This window comes from Pipra filicauda, unplaced genomic scaffold (genome assembly GCF_003945595.2).
Source record: "Pipra filicauda isolate LSUMZ 115617 unplaced genomic scaffold, ASM394559v2 scaffold7_size6619720_pilon, whole genome shotgun sequence".
NCBI lineage: Eukaryota > Metazoa > Chordata > Aves > Passeriformes > Pipridae > Pipra > Pipra filicauda.
This window is the reverse complement of record NW_024104976.1, coordinates 291,155-315,221: the sequence shown is the minus strand read 5'-3', so window position 1 is coordinate 315,221 and position 24,067 is coordinate 291,155. Positions and strand designations below refer to the sequence as shown.

General features: G+C 37.5%; 1 protein-coding gene across 4 annotated transcripts in view; it reads left to right on the top strand.

Annotated features, from left to right (window-relative positions):
• Positions 1-24,067, top strand: part of ADAMTSL3 (ADAMTS like 3) — a 174,606-nt gene that overhangs the window by 59,379 nt on the left and 91,160 nt on the right. For all 4 annotated transcript variants that reach the window (XM_039390045.1, XM_039390046.1, XM_039390044.1 and 1 more), the window contains exons 4-5: positions 20,593-20,720; positions 22,705-22,750. In XM_039390045.1, coding sequence (XP_039245979.1) covers positions 20,593-20,720; positions 22,705-22,750 — 174 coding nt within the window. The remainder of the gene's footprint in view (positions 1-20,592; positions 20,721-22,704; positions 22,751-24,067) is intronic.

Below are 24,067 nucleotides of genomic sequence, written 5' to 3'. Positions count from 1 at the left end.
TGATACTGTCTTGATTTCTTGATTGGAAACTAAGATAATATATTCTGGGTGTATGCAGAGTAAGAAAGCAAATACCTTTTTATAGTAGTTTACCCTTGTTAAATGAAAAGAATATGCAGCAAACTAGTTAAACAATGTAGCCCCTGATCTGTGGCTCACAGCACAAGCACAGGAAGGATTAGTAGAGGCTTTTCTCACTGAACCTTTCCCAGGAAAAGTGTCACTAGGGTATTACAGCGCCTACCTCACACACAGAGAAAACAGTTGTTGTTTTCACCATCTTGCAAGACAATCGTGGTGCTTTATTCTTTACCAGTTTGCCCCAAAATGTGCTGTTTGCCAAAGGCCTCCAGATGGGTTGAGCAGTATGGTCTAAGGGGCTGCAAATCTCTCTCACCTCATTATTATTGCAGAGTAAGATGTGTCTGACGGAGAGCAGACATAGCTATCCTTTGAGTATGGTGTCTGAGAAATCTCCTTTTTTGGACTAGGATCGGGTCTTCTCCTGACCCAGCAGCACAAGTTAGTGAAGACTGAAAAACAGAACAGCCAGGGCTTTTCCATGTAAAAGGCTTTCTACAAGGCTGTCTCCTTGTTTTCCTACTATTCTGGTGGGACCTCAGAACAAAGTTAGTGACAGCTGCTTGTGTGCCAACCCTCATTTATGGGTAAACTGGTATTGTATCACTATATAAAATCTAAAAAGTGTTTTCTCCACAGCCCAACAGCTCTGCTCCAGAGTTGTGTGAGCTTGCTCACGTTGGCCGCAGGGTAGCAGTCCATGATTGGAGTGCTGAAAAAGGAATGTCAGAATAATTCATTTTCAGAAAACACAGATTAATCCAAAGCGAATCAAGTTCATGGAATTGAAATCTAGGTAGCAGATAAACTGATAGAAATTTCCGGTGGGATTCCAGTCTCTGTGGGAGGTTGCTGTACGTTATAGCCATATATAAATGCTTTTTTTTTGTCAGAAAAGCACATAAAAAAGCGGGTTGAAAACAGTTTAAATAAAATAAGAAACATCTGTCTTCCTCCTAACCCTTTTTTGTGTAGGTTATTAGCCACTTCCCTCCGAAAACAAATTGCCATATTTTAATATTATTTTGTGTGTGTGTTTAATATGGAAAAGCACTGTCTATCTGCAAGCTGTTGTTGCATTTAGATTTTTTTGTGCATGATAGCAGCCTTTGGAGATAAAGAATGAAGGCAAGAACATTACTCTTTAAGGATTATAACCACACTCTGGATCTCCAACTAGGTTACTTACGAAAGCTTTCTTCAGATTTCTTCTCCAGCTATATGCTTATTGACCATTTCACCTGCAGTTAAATTTTCCCCTTTAGCTGCTGGTCATCTTGGAACAGGTGGAGGATGTTGCTGGAACATGTCTGAAGGCAAATGAGAAAAGCAAGGAGGCCAGTCCACTCTGGGCAGCTCCCCAAAAGAAGTATTACACACTTTGCTTTCATGCCTTAATTTGTGAGACCTTGTGATTTGACTGTTTGGAGTGGTAAAACTCAATAATTTGAAGTACAACAAATTTGTTTGCATTGTGTGGTATGGACTGTCCATGTTAGCTGTAAAGAGTATATAGCAGTGATATTATTTAGTGTCTTAATAGCATCTTTCTCTCAAAGCTTATTAGCCAGATTGTCTCCAGCGGTCTGTTTACTTAGGTGAATGTTACATCCACGTTAACTTTTGAAACACAAACCTGCCTTGTATGTTTGTCAGGATTAGTTGCATATAATCTCACTTATTAGTTGGGAAACTGAGTCAGGAAGTTATTTATCCAAATGCTTGTAGCTGCTCCTCATCAGACATGGAAGCGGGTACCTGGATCCCAGATCTTCTGTCCTAGCCACTTGTCCATGCTGCATGTATGTTGTCACCTATAGGCAGCTTCTCTTCACCGAGATATTTGAGCTTTACTATGCTTCGGTGCCCTCTACTGCTCCGTTAAAATACTGCTGTCTCCGTGCTGTCAGAGAAGAATGGATAACTCTGTTGTACATTTTTCCTATAGGCTAGTTGGCCCAGTAGTTCCCCTGGTGAGAAGTTCCTAGCAATGATGAGTAGAGTAATGGACATAGACTGTACTGGAAACTATCTTTTCTGAAGACATTTTTTTCACTTCTGAAGCTGTGACATGATTCAGACCGAAATCATGGGGTTTTCTTGTTTTATGGCAAAGGTAGATTTCTATATGTATATATATATATACACGTATATATAAATGTACAAGCAGTTCTTATTGTTGCTTTCTGGAGTTTCTGCACATACAACACATAGGATTGAATATTCAGAAGTACACAGCTATTTCAGGTTCCACTGAAATTAGGAGCTATGAATTTTGATCTGGGAGCTTCTCAAAGTCAGCTATGAATTAAATTGTAGATTCTTAATATTTTCCTGTGGTTTTTTATTTTTTTGATGTGTCCTCCTTTCCTTAAAAGCTTTTTGCTTTATGCCGGGTACCTTGGTAGATCCACCCTCTGATTACTCCTGTTCTCTAAAAGAAGTCCTAAGTCTGTAAGCCATTGACCAACACTTTTGCTGCTCTCAGGGCTTGTTGTTACTGTATGGTTCAAGCTGCAGTGATCTTTTTGTTGCAGATCTCTCTATGGATGAAGATTCCTTGCTGCACTTTTAACTTCTTCAGTGGTTCTTTCTAGCTCTCAGAAATACCCCCAGTAAAATGTTACATTAGACTTGGTTTTCCATATTCTTAAGATATCCACAGAAGTTGAAAGATAAAGTATTATCACATGATGTTTTTTACCTTACGTATGTTCAGTTCATCCAGTTTACCTTTGCATCGAGCCAAGCAGTCATTCTTTGCATGAAAAATGTGCACCCAGTGTCCATTTGAATTTGTTGAATTTCAGCTTCTAATGGCTGGTTCCAGTTATAGCCTTCTACAGTTCATAGATATAAATAAGCTCCCAGTAACGGTTATTTGCTCATGGGAGGATATTTGGAATACTATAATCCTATGTTCTCTCTGTTTGTGGGGGTCCATTGTCTGAGGCCTTAGGCCGTTTTTATTATCTTTTTGGACCTTCAACTTTTCAAGAATTCTTAAAAATATGGCAACCAAAATTGTGGAAGACATTTCAAAATCAGTTTCACCATCTTTAAGTGCAGTTATAATTATTTTCTTATCATTACTGACTACTGAGTGATCATCTTACTTTTTTTATTTATTGATTAGTAGTTGCACCTACTTTCTAATTCCCTTTGTTGATTCTGTTATGAAAGTTACTTGAAATCTGCCACACATTTATGTTCATTTAGCATATGCATTATTGATTGTATAAATCTTGGTTTTGAAATTATGTGTGCCAGATGAAATGCCTTGCAAAAGCTGAACGGTTTAATAACTATGATTAACCTTCTCAGCCACACCTGGTATCACAGTGTGGCACCAGGTTTATTTGACAGGACTGCCTCTCCACTGGTGAGCATAACAAAGTTTTCTTGGTTCTCTGCTTGTGCTCTTCTGTTTGTGAGAAACACATGATTTCCCTTATCTGTATGGAACCATTACCTTGGCACAGAGAGCGAATGCAATTTATAATTCCATTTTTAAGATAGGCTGTCAGCAAATCCTGTCCTGACCACTCTTGAGAGTATCATATACAAAAAAATAATTGTTCCTAGATTTGTGATTGATGTAGCAGAACTGATAAAAGTTACATTGTTTAAAAGTGTTTATAAATCACCCTGTCCATACATTCATTTCCTGTAATCTGTCATTATGGTTTCAAACATAATTGTGAGAGACACAAAACTGGCTTCGTAACACTCTGGAATGAGGTTTGCTTCCATTTGGTCTACGTTGAAAGGTGGCTCAAAGCAAAAATTATAATCCTGGAATACCATGTACGTTACAACAGGATATCTTTACTCTGTGGTTTTGAGTTACTGAAGGGCGTAGTCCGTCTTCTGAGTTTTTCCCCAAGCATTGCTGGGATTTATGCAGAGTAACTGGGCTGGTTACAGGGATTGCTTGGCAGAGAGGACCATGGGGGTTTTTTTAAATACAATTCTTTTTCTCACTTGGGAGGTTAACACTATGACAGGCTGGGTTTACAGTCAGTGTTGCTCGGGGATTTTGGCTCTGTCCGACACAGATGGGCTACTAGAGCGCTGTGTGGTATGATCACAGGAGCAGAGCTCTCTGCTCTGTTCATGAAGATGCTTCCCAGTTTCTCAGCTAGGCCTAGAAGTTGAATGAGGGAGCAGTTATTGCAGCAAGAGTGTAATCTGAAGCACTCTCTTTGTGCACAGGTGTTTGCACTGTGAGGGATGGAAAAATAGCTTTGGAGAAGCAGCCTGAGTTCTACTACCTTTTAGTTCTTTGTCAAACTGAACCAGGAGCATGATGGAGACAGTGGTTTACTCTGTTACATTGTGTCCCTACTCTAGTGGCTTGCTAAAATGGGAGAACAGGTAAAGCACAATCATCTTCTAAACTGTCACTCGGGTACCCCACATGACTGCTGGCGACATTACCGGCCTTCAAACTGCACTGGTTTTCTTCCAGTTGAAGATTATTCCTTCATAGAAGCAAGATAATGCACACAATATTGTTCTCTGAAGCTGCCACACATTCTTCCAGAAGTATTAACTGTCTATACATCCTATCCAATTTTTCTTAGTCACGAGTCTTCTTAAGAAATCCATCCTTTGCCCAGCTTCAGCTTCATCAAGTTATATGAGCCTCCTATTCTGTATTGTGGACAAGGATCACTTTTGAATTCCATATTGTAAAAACAGGAAAGTGTTTTTTTTTTCTTTTTGCTTTTTTTATTTAGTACTCTTCTTTTCTCTGGATAAACTGTCAGCTCTCTCACTTTGTATAGAGTTTGTACTGACAGACCGAAGTCTTTTACTGACATCTGTGTCAGTTAAGTAAAGTGCTTCATTATTGCAAACTTGTTTGTAAGGAGCAGATTTGAATGAGTTCATAACTGTAAATACAAAAAAATGTGGCATTTAAGAGACAGATGCAAAGTATCTGTTCTGGGAGATTTGATTATTAGCTTGTGTTCTGAATTAGGGTTTTGTGATATAATAAAAACCATTAGCTGTGCAATGGAAAAGTGTCCCTTAAGTCCAACTCAGGATGTGCTTCTTTCTCCCTATCTGAAAAATTGGGAAGAAATAACATATTTGAGTTCCATCACTCAGTAAAGCAGAAAAAGTAAATTATATTGCTGCTGTTATAAGAGGTCAGAGTAGCTGCTCAGCCCGTCCTTCTTTTCAGGAAATCAATTCTTTATTCCTATTTTCCAAAAGAGAATTTATTAGCTGCTTCAGTTGTTGTATTTGTGCATTGTATCAAAATATTGTTGGTGTGATGGTACATTCCAATGCTCTTCTATTTGTTAATGCCTTTATTAGCATTTTATAGTTACAATTTTAGAAGAGATTTCCTTTTAAAACATGATCAGTTTTACTATTAGCTGAGGAACTTTCCCTTACTTGAAGAAACTGCCAGTAGCATCTAAAGAGTTATCTACCAGCAAAGGTGTATTTTCCCTTAATGCATCTCTAACTTAGATTTGTATTCATTTTGTGTTTGTGAGGAAACACTTGAGATCTGCTTTTAATTACTGGATAGGATTTACAAATCAGAAATGTAAACACAAACACACAGCTTTTTAATCATATGTAAGTCACCTTTCAAAAACTGTCAAGGAATCATATTTTTAGAAGCCTATTATTTGTGTAGACACAAGTAATGCAATAGCTCTGTCAGTCTTTGAGGTTATGAACATGCTTATGATGAGAATATTCTTGGCATAAGTCAGGAGTATTATATAATAAGGAAACAATGTCTTTTTATACTTTTCTTCCAAAACATTCCCTAGTGAGAACTAGGCGAAAAAACCCCCATAGGATTGCCTATGAATAGATCTCCTTGCAACATGATAACTTCAGCCAAATTACACAAAGTAGATTTAAAATCCCTCTCATGTTTTCATAGTTATATTTTTAAAACCCTTTATTGGCATCTAATGTGAATTCTGATTGTATAACTATAAGACCCAGACCAACAATGCATAGATGTATTAAACTGTCCCTCTAGCTGTATGGATGTATAAAAGGCAGGAGACCCAGTTGTCAAAAGCAATCAACTCTTTAAATGAAATGAAATAAAAGCAGTGGGACTAATCCTGCTTTACCTGGTGCCCCAGAACATGCAGAGAAGTAGTGCTGAGGCTGAGGAAAATGTCTTTGGCTCAGTAGTGCTATGGGTCTGTGACTGTGTACAACACAGAAATAAAGCCTAACAAAAGGTCAGACCCTCTAATGCAGCCTTCAGAAAGGCCAGAGACCTGCTGTACCAAGAGATGTCAGAAAGGGAGGGGGGGATTTGGCCTCTACAACAGTTCATATTTAGAAAATATGCGAGTGGGAGATGGTCACCCCTCTTCACTCCTTTTGCTTCCCCTGAGACTCTTGCAGCTCTTTGCAGCACAGAACACAGCCCAGCCTTCTATGTGGCCACTTACAAATACTGAGAACTGAGGTGAAGCAAAATGAAGATGAATGTGGATGTAGCAGCTGTTGTCTGCGTTAGTGATGCTTCCTAGTGTTTTAGGAGGGGTTTCTAAAGAAAGCTGTCAATCCATGGTGGCCAGGAGGATGAAAAAAATATCTGTGCAATAGGTGCTATTTATAGTGCAAATGAGGATTTGAGAGTTAAATTAATGATCTAAATCAGGCAGAAATAGTTCATCAGCAAGCTTAAAAGCCCCCAAAGAGAAGTAGTTTTTGGGTATGTGATATATGTCTCCAGACAGACCATCTGGGAGTAGGTATATATAGCCAACCTCCAGAAGACAATGGAATGGTCTTGAGTAATCCAAGCTGCTTTTCTATTAAATAGGAAACACAAAGTTGATTTGTGATAAAAGAGTAGAGCAAAACAGTAGTTAGAGATGATTTTTGAAGGATGATGCCTAATGTGGGAAGATATTGTGAAATAGTGTGTCTTGGGAGAGACTTCCCTCTGACAGACATAAACCAGGACATGTGTCTTGAAAATAACAGATAACTGAGAGATGGACCTTGTCTCCAAACAAAGTATGAGACATTCCAAGGTGTGTGGATTAAAATAGAGGTAGACATTTCCTTATTTTTATTTTCTGAATCTTGACTGCTTCTTTAGAGTAGCTGTATCATAGCTCTTCTCTGCTCCTGCGGTGTGTGGTATAGATCAAACAGAAAATGGTTCTGGAAGAAACCATGGTCTGTACCTTGGCTCCAAGGCAGGATCGACTCCAAGTGAACTTTTCCTGATGGGTATTTGTCTAGCTTGTTTTGAAATGTATTTTTTGATCAGGATTGAAAAGCCTTCCCAACCCAGGATTTACTTATCACTGTAGTCCCTTATTGTTCAGTTATTCTTATCTGGCTGCTGCTCTGGCTTTGAGCACACAAAGGGGAAAGGAGAATGAGATCACAGGCCAAATTTATACTTGGACCATTAGCCATTTGTCATCTCTACAAAAGCTGAGAAGCTTGTTCTTTATTTTTCAACTCATGAGATGCTACTGAGATAATTTTTAACAGAGTTGAATGATGTGCATGGAAAAAACATGGAAGATGGTTACAGATGTAGTGCATCAGTGAGGGGAAAAAAATTGGGTGATCTCCCTTTGTGCTCAGCAACATAAATATGATATACTGATTATACTGTGTTCTTTGAGTAGGCTGATAAATGGTGAGCAAGATCTTTTCTCAAGGAAAAAAAAGCCTCCTTCGAGGATCTATTTTCAGAAGAGAAGTAAGTTATGCCATAAAATGTGGAAAACTGAAAAGTGTTTGGAATCTGACAGTGGGTAAACTAGTTTAAATCTGTTAGCTCATTGATCCCCTAGAACTCTGGAAAGTTTCACTTAATTAATATGGCTTTCCATATTTCAGTGGAAAAAAAGGTGTGTAAACAATCAGGAATTAGTTTCAGACTTTCAAAATAAATTTGTATATGGAATACAGGAAAAGACATAAAAATTATATCTTTCTTTCATGCCAAAAAAAGGAACTTTGCTATATTAAAGATGTTGAAAAAAAACCCAACAAACATTTAAAATGTATGTGTGGTGGGGAAAAAAAAGATGGTGTTCTTAAGTGGATCTTTTTTGAGGGTTTTTGAAGCAGCATAGTTCTGGAGTCTGAGCAAATACCTGCTCCATAGCCAGAACACTGATAAAGGGAGATTGGTAAAAGAAATAAAGTTGAGAAAAGTATGTAGGAGATTTTTCCCCTCTTCTTTGATCTTTATCTGCCCATATGTGTAAGAAATCACATCCACATCTGTAGTTTGGCTGTAGCTGACATGGAATTCAAGGGGGTCTTATAGGTCCTGTACAAAACCCAACAAAGTGAGTGAGATACTTTCTATCAATTTCAATGGCTTTTAAATCAAGCTTTATTCAGTAAGTGCCTGACAGTGATATTTTGGTTATCTTTCATTTACTCTAGAGTATAAGGAAGAATTAAAAACAAGAAGGAGCTTTGTTGGTTAATTTATTTACAGAAAAATTCCTTAAGTCCAAATGCTAATATCCCTTTTAATAATAATAAAAACCCCAAAAAACCGAAACACACCACAAAAAAACCCTAAAAACTCCTCCCTTCTCCAAATCCTTCAAATACAGGCAACCAGGGAATTTTATAAATAGATATTCTTACCTTTACTGCAAAAAATTCATGCGGAAGTCCTATCTTGGAATAAGCTATTCATTAGTTGGCTTGGCAGAAGGAACACAATCCAAATGAATGAGCTGCCAAGAGTATTTTTAGTGGTTTTATATGTTGCCCATTCAAATCTTGGAAAATTTCTTTAGAAAATTGGACAAACTGACCACTCATTTTTATGGGCTTTCACAAGATCTAAAAGTGAAAAACAACTATTTTATTTAGCATCTGTTAATGGAGGTTTCAGGCTACAGAACTTGAGAAAGTACTGCTGGGAAGCTAATACAATAACCATAAAATACTGGACTGATAATAGGAAACACTGGCACTGAACAGATATGGAAAGAGTCATGCTAATATTCCATATCCAGGCCTGTGACCCTGTGCCGAGTGCTGAAGATACTGTAGGGAAACACACACAGTAGTAGAGATCTGGAATGAAATCAGAATCAAACTCAAGATAGATGAAATTGTCTTTTTCTCCCATGAATACTATTAGTTGGATAATTCTCTCTTTGGAGAACTAAAAGCCAGGAACTTGGACACAGAAGAGAAAGCAAGTTGTGCTAACATTTTTCCAAATGGAGAAATATGTCCTTACCCCACATATGTAATTAAGCCCTCATCTTCCTTTTTTTGAAGTCAGTGGCTTTTTCTTTTTCTGTTGCTTCTTGGAGAGTTGGATCTAGACCTGTGCTGCCATTGTAACTGTTCCCTTGACAGGTTTTTTTTCTCCCCAGGCTGGAAGCTAGAAAATCAATAAAAGGAAAACTATTCACCAGATATCAAATGAGTTTCAGTGGATTATATTTTATTTGACTCAAAGTGGAAAGGAATGACAAGAGAATATTGCATTTTTAATCCCACATAAAATACATTTCTGGGAAACTGTTCTCTGCACATGAAGCTTTTTTTTTTCTCAACAACTCTGTCTTTTTTTAACCTGTACAAAAGTTATATCCAAAATCTGCCCTCAGAAGATGTTTTGGCATGCAACTTCTGCATATTGAGATCATCTGCAAGATGAGATATAGGCAGGACATTTTAATTTTTTGTTTTTAAATTTTCTAAAAAAAAAAAAACTTTGTGAAGACTTTGAGTGTGTTTTGCTGTTGGAGAGGGAACAGAGCTGGAGGAAGCTTGAGATGACAGAATTGGTACAATCTTTTGACTATGAATAACCAGTGATCAAACAAAAGTTACATGCATGGCAGAGCAAAAGCAGCTTGAGGACACACTTCACTAGTGCAGGTGTCCCCTGTGGAACGTTCCCAACATCTCCAAGTGAGGCTGCCCTTGTGTAAAGAGACCCCTTCCAAACAATGAATGAAACTGTTCTTCAAGGGCAGGAAATCAGCTGGAGCCAGTGGAGCTGAGCAAACTTAGATATTAAATTTGTCTCTAAGTTAAGCATGAGTAATAAAAAGAAACACTAAAATTGTATTTTGATTTTGGATCAGTTGTGCCATTGCTTAACATCACCCACAGATCAGCTTGTGGTCAAGGAGGCAAGAACTATTTTCTCTGAGAAGAAAACTCATCTGGTTAAATTCGATTTATGCCACAGTAAAGAGGCAGTATAGTCAGGCTGGCAAGTTTTAGAGTTTCTTTGGGCAGAATTAATTTCAGTCAGACTGCTTCTCAGTTATAGGTTTAATAAGTCTTCTCCTTTGATGTATTTAAAATGACTCTACACTAAATGATATCTACATTAAAAATCAGGGGTAAGAAATATATTAACATGAAATAATTCCTTTGAAATTCAAAATTTATAAATGTAGTTGTTCTACATTCATAAAAATAAAAATTAGGATTCTCATACTTGCTGTCAACTAACAATGTGGATTTAATATTTTTCCTTTTGACATTTGTTCTGTTGCCAGGCTGTATCTGCTTATGGTCTGTGATCTGCTTTGCATTACTTCTACAGAAATATTACCATTAAAAGTGCTACATGTAGTATTAAATAGCAGGGTGAGTCAGGAGGCACGAGTCGAATCACTTGTTCACAAATGAGGAGTTTGAATGCCTCATCTCGGTGAGAGGGTATAAATACCTATAACCAAATCATCAGTCTGGCACTAGGAATAATCTTGGCACAAAATTGAGGCAGGCAAGAGTGCAATATCCCAATATCCAGGGTTATGAATATTGCAGATTATGGATAGACAAAATGCACAAGAAAGACTTTCCTATGCTGGCTGCTCTTGCCACAGTTTATTCTTCTGACAGTATTTCCCCTATAAACTCCTTTTATTCATAGGTTTGGCAGTTAGCCATAAAATTTTGCTTCTAGCTGGAACTTGGCAGACAGTGTCTCAAGTCAGGAAAATTATTTTAAACAAATTTTCAAAATATATGTATTAAGGCTCTTTTAAATGTTAGAGGTGCAGTAATTTTTTTCTGAGAAAAAGGATTGGTTTCAGTGGGATTTTTTCACTTTAAATTCTTGAAACAGTTTCTTAAAAAAGGAAAAAAGATTGTTGTAACCAATTAGCGAAAAGGTGACTTTTCTTTGAAAAGCGTGTGTATAAAGGTACTGTACGTGTGTGTCAATGACTGGTGTATTTTGAAATGATTGCTTTAAATTAAATATGTAATGTATCATTGTGACAGGACAAAGCTTGTTTATGATGTTATAAACTGTGAGGAAAATAGTATGCAATATATATGTAATTTTAAATGCCCATATTCCCTCTTTATTTACTTTTCCATAACCTGTCTGTAGGTTTTGTACACGGGATTCTTGGAAAATCAACCCTTTAACAAGTTCAGTGCAATGCAGTAATTAATGAGGTTGTGGGAACAAGTGGATCTCTTGGATGGTCAGAGTGCATTCCAATTGTGTGTGCATGTCCTGAGCAGAGGAGCCTCTCTCATCCTTCAGGGTTTGCAGGGGTAGTGTGGGCAAGTACCACCTGGACAACCACAAAGCATCAGGAGCAAAGTTTGATGGTGGTTGTGGTAACAGCTCCTGGCTTTGTGTCAGAGTCTGTTCTACGTGTTCTTACAGCTTACCTTTAGGCTGGGAAACAAGAAGTCCCCCCCGTGCTCTCCCCTGCCACTTTTCTCCTATAGTAAACTGTAAGTTTGCTGCCTTGTTGGTTAATTTTAATCTAGAGATTCAGCAGTTGATAGCATTCCTGCTATAGCTCTCCTTACCCTGGAACAACTCCCTCAATTACTGTCAAGGGGGTCTCCATCAAATGAACACATCAAGAAGGATATGAGGAGTTCTAAAGTGGCACAGGTATTTTATCAAGAGGAGATGAGTCTGTGAAAGGTACCTGACTCTTAGGAGAAATTATTAGGGTTTCTTTTTGGTTCCTATTGGTTTTTTACATGGGAAGCATGATTTAAAAGCATTGAAAAATACATAATATCTGAAGTATGATTACAGTTTCATGTGGCATCAGAATATGGGAAAAAACCCTGAAAAATAACCTCAACAGGAAAGGTTTTGTATATTTGACAGTGGCACCAATGTGCCACTGTATGATCTTTGAAAGCTGATGGAATCTGCTGCTTTCCCAGGCATAATGCTCATCCTCATCTGTGTTACTCCTCTCTTTCCACTGCATGTACTGAAGTGATGCAGTTTTCAACTTTTGAAACCAGTTTTAAAAATTGCACGTATTTAAAAGTATTTAAAAGCACCTTTATTTGGATGTTTGCAAATAATAGATTTAATAAGTTAATTCAAAAAAATAATGCCAGATATATTTCCCAGAAATTGGAATCTCCTTTTCTATTATGCACCTGAGGAATTCTGCACATTGGACTCTGGCTGACCCATCACACTGTTTGTGCTGGATGAGGAACATGTGGTGTGTCGTGTGAAGGTGGAAAAATCCAGTGTGTCCAGGTGCAAATTTTGAATATGCATTCAGTAAAGCTTTCATGAATTCTTACTACTTTTATGGACTCCTGGAAATATATGGGATGTTGTTAATGCAAATTTATAAGTAGGCCCAGGACTCCTGGAAATATATGGGATGTTGTTAATGCAAATTTATAAGTAGGCCCAGAGATAATTAACATATCAAAATGTCTTGAAGATTGTCTTCCCCTTCACATTTTGTACCTGCTGTGGATACCCGTAGTAGAAAGGACAGTGTTTATAGTTGAAAAACAGGTGGAAGAGCTCTATAAGAGGCAAGAAAATCTGCCTTTGGGCACTGAGATATAATTCTCAGCTGTGCTACTCTCACAATGTACTTCATCCTCTTCTTCCTGAGGTCAAGTTCTCATCTGTAAAATGGACATAATGCATAACCTTAAAAGCTGCAAAGAAAAAGTTTGACTGCTTATTGCATTTTCAATGTGAAAATGTTCTCATTATGTCTATGCCAAATTTTCTTTGCACAACCAAATGCAAGGACTGAGTATTTAAATACCATATACTGGAGAATATTTTCTAATTGATTATAATTTTTAAATTATTTTCATACATAGTAGTTTGTAACTTTTAAATTGTCAGTGGGAATGTTAATATAATCAATGATATTTTAAAAAGGAATATCATATTTCTAATAAACTTTTTAAAGCATCCCATTCCTTCTTTTTTGCTTACTTTAAAATTCTGCCTTTATCTGTCTTCCAAGCCCAGGTAAGTGTTTGCTTCAGGCTGGCTACTGAGAAGGTGGGCAGTGTGCTACACTTTATATTGCTTTCCTGGTTATGTTTCCTTTCAGAACTTCTGTGTGTTTTCCAAGGTCTGTGGCTTTTGAGCTGTTTGCCAGCTACACATGCAAATCTTCAAGTTTCAATTCTCCAGGCCACTTAGAAATGGAGGGAATTGGAGTGATGCTAAACATTTCTCAGTGTAGTTTCCATTTCAGATGTGGCAGATTCAGAGGAATGGATATGTATTGAGAGTTCAAATTTATATATTTCCATCTACATATTCACATGTACTTTTAAATCTTGGAAGACAATGAAATACTGGAAATTCAGGGAGAAGTTTTTCATATTCTTGATCCTGGTCAGCTGTCCTGGATGGCTGGACCTAAAAGCGTTAAAGACTTGGACTGCCTGCCTGCCTGAATATCACCAAAATTAATCAGCAGTCTTCCTCCCTATTCTCAGGACCTAATATCTTCTCTATGTTCTAATACAGGAGAATGTGGAATAGTATTTGCCACTGCAGATAAGGCAGAAACAGGGCTCATATGGCTCTAGTTGGGCAAGCATGAATGAAGACCTGGGCAGCTAAGTCTGGATTTTTGGGTGCACTGCCCATGATGTAATGCATCAGTATTTGCAGGACATGCTTATCAGGGTTTTAAGAAGGGTTTCTCTCTTTGCTAGACATTTTTCTGCAAAATACTAATTTATGGAGAATGACCCAAGAAAACAAAACAGTTTCCTGTTGTTCAGAGGAGAGGACAGAAACAAGTGCTTCTCTTGTCAGAGTCAGCAATGGGAAAAAATATACCCTGGAACTCTGGTGTAAGTCTTCAAAACCTGTCAGCAGTGAGTAAAACAGAATTGTTGTGGACTTTTTGTAAACTCATCTGAATAATGTAATTAACTCAGAAATTGAAAAATAACAATTATGTTTTAAGTACTTCAAGGCTGATTCCTTTTACCAGGAAGATAATAGGTGTCCTCAGCTGTTGTTAGATGCAGAATAACTGGAAGAGTCAGATTTACTAATGCAGTTGCTTTCTGCTTGGAGTAGTGAGGGTGGGAACCCACGATTCCCTTCTCCATGCCCACAAATTCCATGTTTCCTCTGTTACTGCTCACAGAGAAGGAAGGAGGTGATACAGACTCTTTTCAGTGCCAAAAGCCTCAACTAGCTCATAGGTGCCAAACAGCCAAGCAACATTTCATCCCTTCCTGGATGCCAGAAGCCTCAACTATCCCAGCTCCACCTGCCAAAACCTCCAGCTCTGTCCTGACTCCTGCAGTGCAAGCCTGTGTTGTCAATATGAAATTTTGCAACACACTGACAATGGAAAAATCTGGATGCAGTATAATAGTGAAAAACATGCCGAGATTCACTTTTGGTTTAGTATGAAAATGAATTACACTGTAAATATTTCCTGTGTTTGACACTTGGGCATGCTTCATTTTCCAAAACTTGAATTTATTCAAAACTTCTGTAGAATGGAAATATGCTGCAGAATTCAACACCAAGCACTCTGAATATGTCTGAGCCCCCATATGTATTTTTTCACGTAGCTGAACAAGTCCATCATTTGCCTTTTGACTCATTTCTTTCTGGTGATTTGCCTTATTGCTGAGCTTTACCAGCTTAGGTTTCTGAAATGTTGTTATGGGGCACGGGTTCCATTTTGCAGCCAGTTTGTAGTGTGTGAACACCCCTACACAGTTGCAAGGAATAGTTAATGTGGCTGAAATAATGTTAGTAATTTCAAAATTAATTACTGCTAAACATCTGCTTAAAATAGTTGTGTTTACTCCCAGGTGTTTTTTATCAATAACAGTGCATTATTTTTTCTCCAGGATTTTTTAATTCCAGATAGGTCCTTTTTAACATACAGAATAATATATAATTTACTTTGTTACGGATAAGTAAAAGATTTATTAAACTGAATGACATATACAGTGCACAATTAGGTAATATATTATGAACTCAGCAATAGTAGAAATATATCAGGAAATGTCCTGAAATCTCTTGTAATGAAACAAGGGGAAGTTTTTAAGCTAAAACCAGGCAATGCAAAATCTCATTAATTCTTATTTGTCCGGAAATATGTTTTGACTGTTCTTCTATTTAGTTGCTGCCATGACTGAAATAGCTTTTCCTAAATCTGTAACCTGCATTCTACACCTTGCTTAGATTGTACAACATAGAGGTGTAAATCATTTTTGCATGTGACCTTAGCAGTGAAAGAGATTTCTAGTACAGTTTGTCAAAAAGCTCTAGACGTAACAGCCAGAGTTAAAAGTGAAGAATACAGTTATGAGGCTCAATAGCATATTCAGTGATTATCTTGCAGTTTTCTATTGTTTTCTATTGTTTTCTATTGTTTTTCTTGTTTTCTATTGTTTTTGTTTTTCTATTGTTTTCTATTGGTTTTGTTTTTCTATTGTTTTCTATTGGTTTTTCTTGGTTTTCTCTTGTTTTCTATTGGTTTTTCTTTTTTCTTTCTTGTTTTCTATTTTTTTTTCTTGTTGTCGTTGTAGGTATGAGGAGAAACAAATGGCACAGTGCATTACTGTGCATGAAAATTAGTGAAGAGCAACATAACCTTATGTTTTGGAAGACTCCAAAGTCAGTATAGTGTTAATAGTATTTATGGGTTGTGAGAGTGGGAAGAAGCAACAAAAAGGAAATGCTTCATCTCTGTTCAAAAATACCATCAAGGATGAAATTTCCTCCTGGGAGAAGGGCCAGTACTGAACTTTGAGCATTGCTTAATTTGGGCCTTTAGCAGTACTGAAGTTGTGTTTATACCCTTCAATAGGCTCTTTCCTTTGGATGAGTTTAATCTGAAGAATCTAAATCCTGTACGGAGAAATTTAGTTAAAGCAATGTGTTGTTAAATAGCAATATGCTATAGCTGTGCCAATGTAACTCCTTTTGGGGATTCTCTTTTGGAGTTTGGCATCCCTTTTGTGAATTAATATAAATCACTTTGATAAGAAGTCATGAGGAAAAGCAAAGCACACTTACCCAGAGAGTAAGTGTGCACTGACACTGGCATAGTAGCAGACGTGTTGGTAAATATTCTTGCATATCCAAGTCCTTATTTGTAATGACAAAGTCTTATTTTGTGATACACATCACTCTAACCTTTTTGAACAGAGCACTTTGTATATCCCTCCAGCCCGAGGCATGATCTGCATCACATTGGTATATCTGCTGCCCAGAGTTTGCTTTGAATCTCTTCTAGAACCTGACAGAACTGGGCACCCAGCTCTGGGGAAGTGCTCAGGAGCGTGTCACAGAGCAGGACTGGTGTTGTGATACGTACAGAGCAGGGGGACTGTCACTTGGGGACTCTTGCAGATAAATCTCTGTGTTGAATCTCTAAGTTTTTTTTCATTACACACACTGTTACAATAATTACCATGTGTCACATGCTATGTTCTTGCCTTATGTTTGTATTTAAAGCAAAAATGTATGCTAAAAACTCTGCAAAACAAACATTTAAGGTATCCGAGCGTGTCTGTTGAGAAGCTGAATCTTTGTTACACCGAATGCTAAACATTTACATATCCAAGCCTTATGTAATGGATGTCTGAATAATAATAAAACTGCATAAACTGACCTTAGTTCTCTGGCACCACTTCTCCTTTGAAGTCTGCATGACCAAATTCAAGACAATTATGTCATCCTTCATAACAGCCAAACAAAAGTTTGGCCAAATAATTTTTTTTTTCTCCATTTAACAGCACTGTGTTTGATTTTTGTAATGTGTGTCAATGTAGCTGTTGTTATTTACTGGCTGTTACAAGTGACAGTAAAAATCCCCTTGTTTTCGATTAATGATCAGCCCTGGTAACATCTGGATTTCATTTATTTTACCTCAGTGCCCACTCGGTTACTTTTAGCAGTACATTGCAAGGCAAGTACGGCCTGAAAACACACTCACATAAATAATTTGCAGAACGTGGTGTTACAGTATGTGCCCATATGTGGCAGAAGCAAAACAGAGCCCTGGACAGAAGGCAAACTGGCACTAACACTTTCCCCTCTGTCCAAATCTACCAGTGCCACACTTCAGTAAAGTTCTCTGTGGACAAGGCTGTCTCTGTCAGTACAGGGTTGTCAGCAGAGACTCAGATTGCACATTACTGGGCCTCAGACCTTGAGGAAACCTTGGCAGGCTGTCATCTCAGTCTTTGAGGCTCTGTCTGTGTCACCAAGTACTTCAAAACTTGGAGTTTATTTTCCCCTACCCCCTGATTCAAGTGATCCTTGCCCAGGTCCCTGTGTAGTGTTGTAACTTTTTTTGCTTTCAGAATGGATTACAGATCAGGATGAAATATTTTGAATCTACGTTTATCATATAAACTGGATTAATTTCTGCAGAAAACCTTGTATAGGTTTTAGCTATTGCTATGTTTGCATATAACCCTGTGTTGGCATGTGGTACAGCTCCCACTAGCAGAGCTGGATCCAATGGAAGTGTGCTGCCTCTTCCCATCTAGTTCTACGAAAAGAGCAGCAAACCATCTAGGTTGTGTTTCTAGCTGGTTTAAGTTATTTTGTCTGCCTTCACTACAGCACTTGTGGCTTCATCTTTCCATCGTGGATGCCTGTGCACATCCACACACACCTTTATGTTTATACTGGTAGATACTTTCACAGCAAATATGCAAAATGCACATGTTGCACTTCATCTGCTGCAAAATAAAAGCACTAAAGGAAAAGCACTATTCTGATATGGTTCAAAGCTTCACTGCTGACCCATATCAGAACTATGACTGAAGACAATAAAACCATGACAAACTGAAGTTAAGAAGCAAGCCGTGAATGCAGTCCTGACGTACAATAATACTCTTTTGTGTCCAGTTGCAATTAGCTCTCAACTTAATTTCTAAATGAGTTTCCAGAGTTTTGTTGGTTTAAATCATGGTGTTGATGATATTTTTTTTTATTTTACTTCAATTTGGTACCATGGTGTAGACAAATGTAATATGTAGAGTTTATGAAACCAGACAGCTAGTAAATCAGTATTATTTTGCTAGTAAATTACTAAGCCAGTGCAAACTGCTTTTAACTCTTTCCCATGGGACAAATAGCTTGATCTAGCTGGAGTTTAAATCAACACTGTGGGCACTGAATTAGTCAATGATTCTGAAGAAGGCTTTGTTGGCATAAAGTTCTGCTTTGATCATCATAGTATTTACGGCTTTTTAATTAGATACAGTTCAGAACAATGGCTTTTATCAAAGCAGTTTGGGAAGTGAACAATTGGACTTTGTTTAAGGCTTTAGATGACATTCTGTCTGTTAATATCATGTGGCTGGTTTTAATACAATGATGAAGTTAGGATTATTTTAGGCATTGTCACTGCTTTGTCAAAAGAAACTAGCTATTTTGAAAAAGAGTGGCATGTATTGCTTTTTTAATATAATAGGTTTAATCATTGCTCAACATATTAAAACCCAACTGTTTGCCTTGGGCTTGCAGAAGACAAACTAGTTTTGCACCCATAAATTTGAAACATGTGATTCTTGCTCATCTTGACTTATTTTCATGTGCTGAGTGACTTGTTGGGGAGTGCTGAGCTCTTTTTGTTCAAAATTGAAGGCAGTTGTTCCATTTTCAGTGTCAGACATTTCAGAGTTGGCTTCTGATATAAAGTAACCTCAGCACCGGTGTGAAAATTCCTCAGATCTTGGCAGAGCTGGGCTTGATCATTTTTGGAATGGTAGATTGGCCTAAGTTCGCTTTTAAAGCTTTACAGTAAGTGTTTGTAAAATTGGTAAACTTATGAGAACAAGAAAGTTAAGGAGCCACTGAAGCATTTAGACCAGCTCCTGCAATTCAGTGTTCAAATGGAGATGCTTATTGTCTAACTAGCAACTTTTTTCTTTTTTTCAACAAACTGACCACTGATTTCAATGAGAATAAAAAATTGGCTGTAAATAGTTATTTCATTAAAGCTTGGATTAGATCTTCATGTTCTCTCATTTGCAATGCTATTGGGGCAGAGTAAATATTGGTCAGTGTTCTCGGTCACCTGAGACAAATGACTCACTGCCTCACTTTTATCCACAATTTGACTTTGATAATGACGCCAAAAGCCATTACTTTATGTTAGTGGTAGCTTTATGTGCAAACTGTCCCCACAGTGGTTAGAGAAATGGATGTAATATAGGATTCTGAAAATCTTAATTTCTTTATAACAGGCCCATCGTATGCTTGACACCTCTCAAAGAATCAGTGCTTGACACTTTGGTATAAAATCTACACATACTTTTTCAAAAGAGAAATTTTAAAGGTTGCAGGGACAGAGGAATGAATGTAGGGTGTAACTGGAACAGCTGCTGTACAGTTGTAGTGTAATCAAAGAAATCTTGGGGAACTCCTGAATCTTGGCTTTTTTTATATTTTGTTCATGAAGAAAATCATAAACCAAAAGTGTTGTGTTAAAGCAGGACATTATTACATAATTTGATGTATATTACTTTTTTGATATTGAGCTATTGTGTGAAGCTACCATGTTCCAGGATGTTTTGAGAATTTCCTCTGAGAAATGTCGGTTTTCCTAAACAGTGTACATTGCAAATGAAAAAAGACATTTTTATGGGGTCAAGCAGAATTTTGGGCTTTGTCACAAATCTTCTATTTTTATATCTATGGTGCCTGGTATGAATGCTTTTGAAGCCTCTGTAAGTGAGCTTAAGCATCAATCAGTGTTTAATTGCTGTAACCCAATAATCTCTAAGCCTTTTTCTCTGATCTCTTACAACTTAACAGCACTTTTTGTAATGAGATTTTATTCTTGTATTACTTCCCTGATTGTAATTCTGGGCATACACTTTACAAAAGATTTGAGGGACTTAAGTTTTGTCTTACTGCTGAGAACAGGTACACCTGAGGAGACAGAGAGACTTCAGTCCTGGATATGAAATTCGTTTGGTCAGGATTTTGGAAAGTCCAGCAGCCTGCTCAGAACATGTGGTTCCTACACAGCATGTTGGACATACAGAGGTTGGGAATGGCAGTGTGTTCAGGCACAGCAGCTCTTTGGCAGAAGTCAATTCACCAAAAACACTGTATCTTCAAACACTCTGCTTTTCCCCCGTGCAATTTTATATATTAAAATAGTAAATTTTAGATACTGTAAATAAGCAGCAAAGGAATTTAATTGGTACTGTTAATGCCAAGCAGTAAAACAAATATTTTTTTTTTCTTCTTTCCATCTTCCTTTTGTTTTTCTTCAGAACTCCAGAACTACCCGCTCAGATGAAGACAAGGAAGGTGCCTGGGATGCCTGGGGTGCCTGGAGTGATTGCTCACGGACCTGTGGAGGGGGAGCCTCCTACTCCCTGAGGAGATGTTTAAATGGCAGGTAAGCCACATGCTTATGTGTATATATATTTATTCTTCTGCAGCTCTGCCAGATTTCCCAATCCTCTGCTGGTCACTTCTCTTTCTGAAACCAAGTGCTGTGTACAGATAGATCAAGTATTTAAAAAATACTGGTTTTAATATATGTTTGTAGTAGATAAATAGCTTAGGCTTCAACTGTTATAGAACTTAAACATATTACGAAATGTGTTTGTGGAATAGCAGGAGTGGTTTATTTAGTACAGTCAGTATAGAGAGGAGTCCCCATCACTGTAAATAAAGCAAATGGTGAGTTACTTGCATACATATTTACCTCAGTAGTAAAGCTGGACGAAAGCAGGACTTGTTGCTACAGTCCTAAAAGTAAGAGTAATGCACTAGGCCTGTAGTCAGGCAGGAAGAGATCCCAGCCAGCTTAGAGGCATCTCCGCTGGCATCCATAATTGCTTGTTTGCTTGAATTATTCTTAAACGTTTTTAAAACTGCTGATTATGTTTAAAGTCCTATTTCATTGAGATTTTTTTAGGTTAAATGCAGCATCAGCCAGAAATTCAGATTTTCTTCAAGGCTTGTAGTATGTGATGTGCTATTTAAGTGCAAACTGTATGAAATACAGAGCTAAAGATGATTGATTAAAGCACTGCCTGTTTCTTTTAGTGCAAAATGCACAAAGATCTTTGAGAAAAGTAATAGTTCCAGCAAGAAACCTCAATATTCTACCAGTGTGTTAGGGACTGTGAAATGAGGTCAATAAATTCTAGCACTATAAATTCCACTGCGGTTTTATTAATATTTTTAATGTGTTCCCATGTGAAAAACATGTGTTTTCCATACCTTGACAAATATATAGTTTAAAAGTTTTTTTCTGTGTTTGATTGTAGCAATTTCCAGGAAATGCACAATTGTGAAACAAAGTTTTCACATTTGTATGTATCATAAATGTTTTTAACTTGCATGCTGTCGCAATCAGTCTTGCAAAAGATAGGAAATTTGAGACTTGTAATATCTTGAGTTGGAAGAGTTGTACCTTCAACTGAGCTGGTTGAATTCTTGCTCGAGGCATCCATTGGTTTTTCCTTTTCAAATGCTATTTTTTAATCCCTCTCATGTATTATAGAAAAAAAATTAATGTTTGCCATTGATTTTCATGCAAGATGTGGAAAATTTAGTCCTAGAGCTGTAAATTACCAGCTATCCATTCTCACATTCTTTAATGTAAGGCAGGTCTTTCTGGTATGAAGGGATTATTCCAAAAAACTATTCCTGATTTTAAAGACATCACTAATTATAATTTATTGTCCAGTCATTTGAAATATGTTTCCAGTTCTTTCAAGGGCTTGATTTTGCCAGTCTTGAGATGAGGAATATCTTACACTGTGCAAAGCGCTCATTCCTTGTTGAGAAGTTTGGCAGAGTGTGTCCCTAAAAAAAAGTGTGAAACCCAACCCCCCTATATTTATGAGACCATAATAAATAACCATGACTCTATTATGTGCCTGTTATTTCAGCTATTAACAGCAGACCAAAGATCTGAATTGCCTGGATTTCAGGATTCACAAGCATTGGGCACCTTAGAAATGCATGCAGTCCATGATAATTATATTTAATTTAAAATTATTAATTAGATATTCTGATCTCCTTTTCCCTCTACGTTACATCCCATTTATTGTAAATAACTTTGCTGCAATCAGCACAGATCAGCTTAGAGATGCCTTGTGAAATCTTTTTCCCAAAATAAATGTGTTTTTCATAACGTTTGCAGTAAATTGGGCTTACAGGGAAAGTCACACGTTCTTTGCTGAAGAGAGACAGCAGTGTAACCTTTTGAATCCCCAGACCCCCTTTGTATTTAAACTTTGTATTTTGAGCTCAAATTATGGTAGGGCAGTGGCAATAAAAGTCTAATTTTCAAGAGAATAACTAGCTGTAAAACAGGGTTCTGTTTGGCTATTATACAGTGTAACCATTTTTACTCTGTCTTTTAGGAACTGTGAAGGTCGGAATATTCGATACAAAACCTGCAGTAGTAATGTGAGTCTGGCCTTTAATCCTATTTTACTTATTCAAACAATGTGTTAAAGTTTAAGAAATGCTGCTTCTCATTTAAAACCTTATGGTGCATAATTTTCTTTCCATCATTATTACAATTTTTAAACATTTCAGTCTGCATGACACCATGAGGTCTCAGACTTCCCAAATGGACATTTTCTTTTGAAATTGCAATGCCAGTTGTGATTTAGGGTGTTTCATATCACCTATTGGGAGAGTTACACATTTTGGAGGATTAACAAATCAGTTCTCGTCTTAAACTAGCAAGTGCTTTTCCTGGGGGTGCTGTCTTTTAGATGAAGCATTAAACTGAGCTCTGGATCGTTTGTGATCATTAATGGTATGGTGGCACTCTTTGTGTCAGCAAAGAGGTTAATTACCTAGATCCCTTTCAGATCTTAAATAGCGTAATTAGTCCTTATATTCCCTCTAACACTCCACTCCTCAGTATTGGATGACTTTTACACTACAGCTACGGTTTCTGCTGGCAGAAGCTAGTGGAAGTGATTAATGAATCAGACCCAGTGCATGCAGAAATCATATTCTAGAGGCAAACCCTCTTCCTTGCCCTTTCAGAAGAAAAGGCTCAGCAGCTGAGTGCACAGTGGCGAGCTCATGAATAAAAATGCTACCTCCAAAAAATACCACGATCTTTAAAAGCTGCGTGATAAGCTAAATTGCAGCCAGTCAGGATGTAAGCAGTGAACAGACTGCCCCTGTAAAATCTATTTGCTGCATTGCTTCACTAAATATCTAGTTGTAGGCATTGTATGCAGTAATGTACCTCTGCCTGCCGGCTCCTGTGCACCACAGCTTCCTGCAATAGTGCAAACAGGTCATCAGAGTGCACCTTGGTCCTTCAAAAAAAGACTGTAGAACTACCCAGTGTACAGAAAAGGGAAGATGGTGACATCAATTTAGGCATATTTTCTGCCCCAAATCTGCATATTTAAGCAGAGATCTACATACTTGTAATACATTTGTGGACACTCTTCATTTTAAGGTTTGTGCAGTAAAACTCTGATGGAAATGAAGGTCCTTTATGCTTCAGCATAGAGAAAATTAAGATGATTTCCATATCCTCTGTGAACTCCCAGGGAGTTTATCTGAAGTCACTGGAGCCTGTTTTTTAACTTTAGGACTTATTTTAAAGTGATAAGTGGCAGACGTCTTGTATGTGAATCTGTTTGAATTTATGATGATTCAAATGTTAATTTCCAGACAGGAAACTGCCTTTTACAGTTCTGCTTTTGGGGCATGTCTGAAAGGGATCAGGTTTCCATTTCAGTTCAGATACAG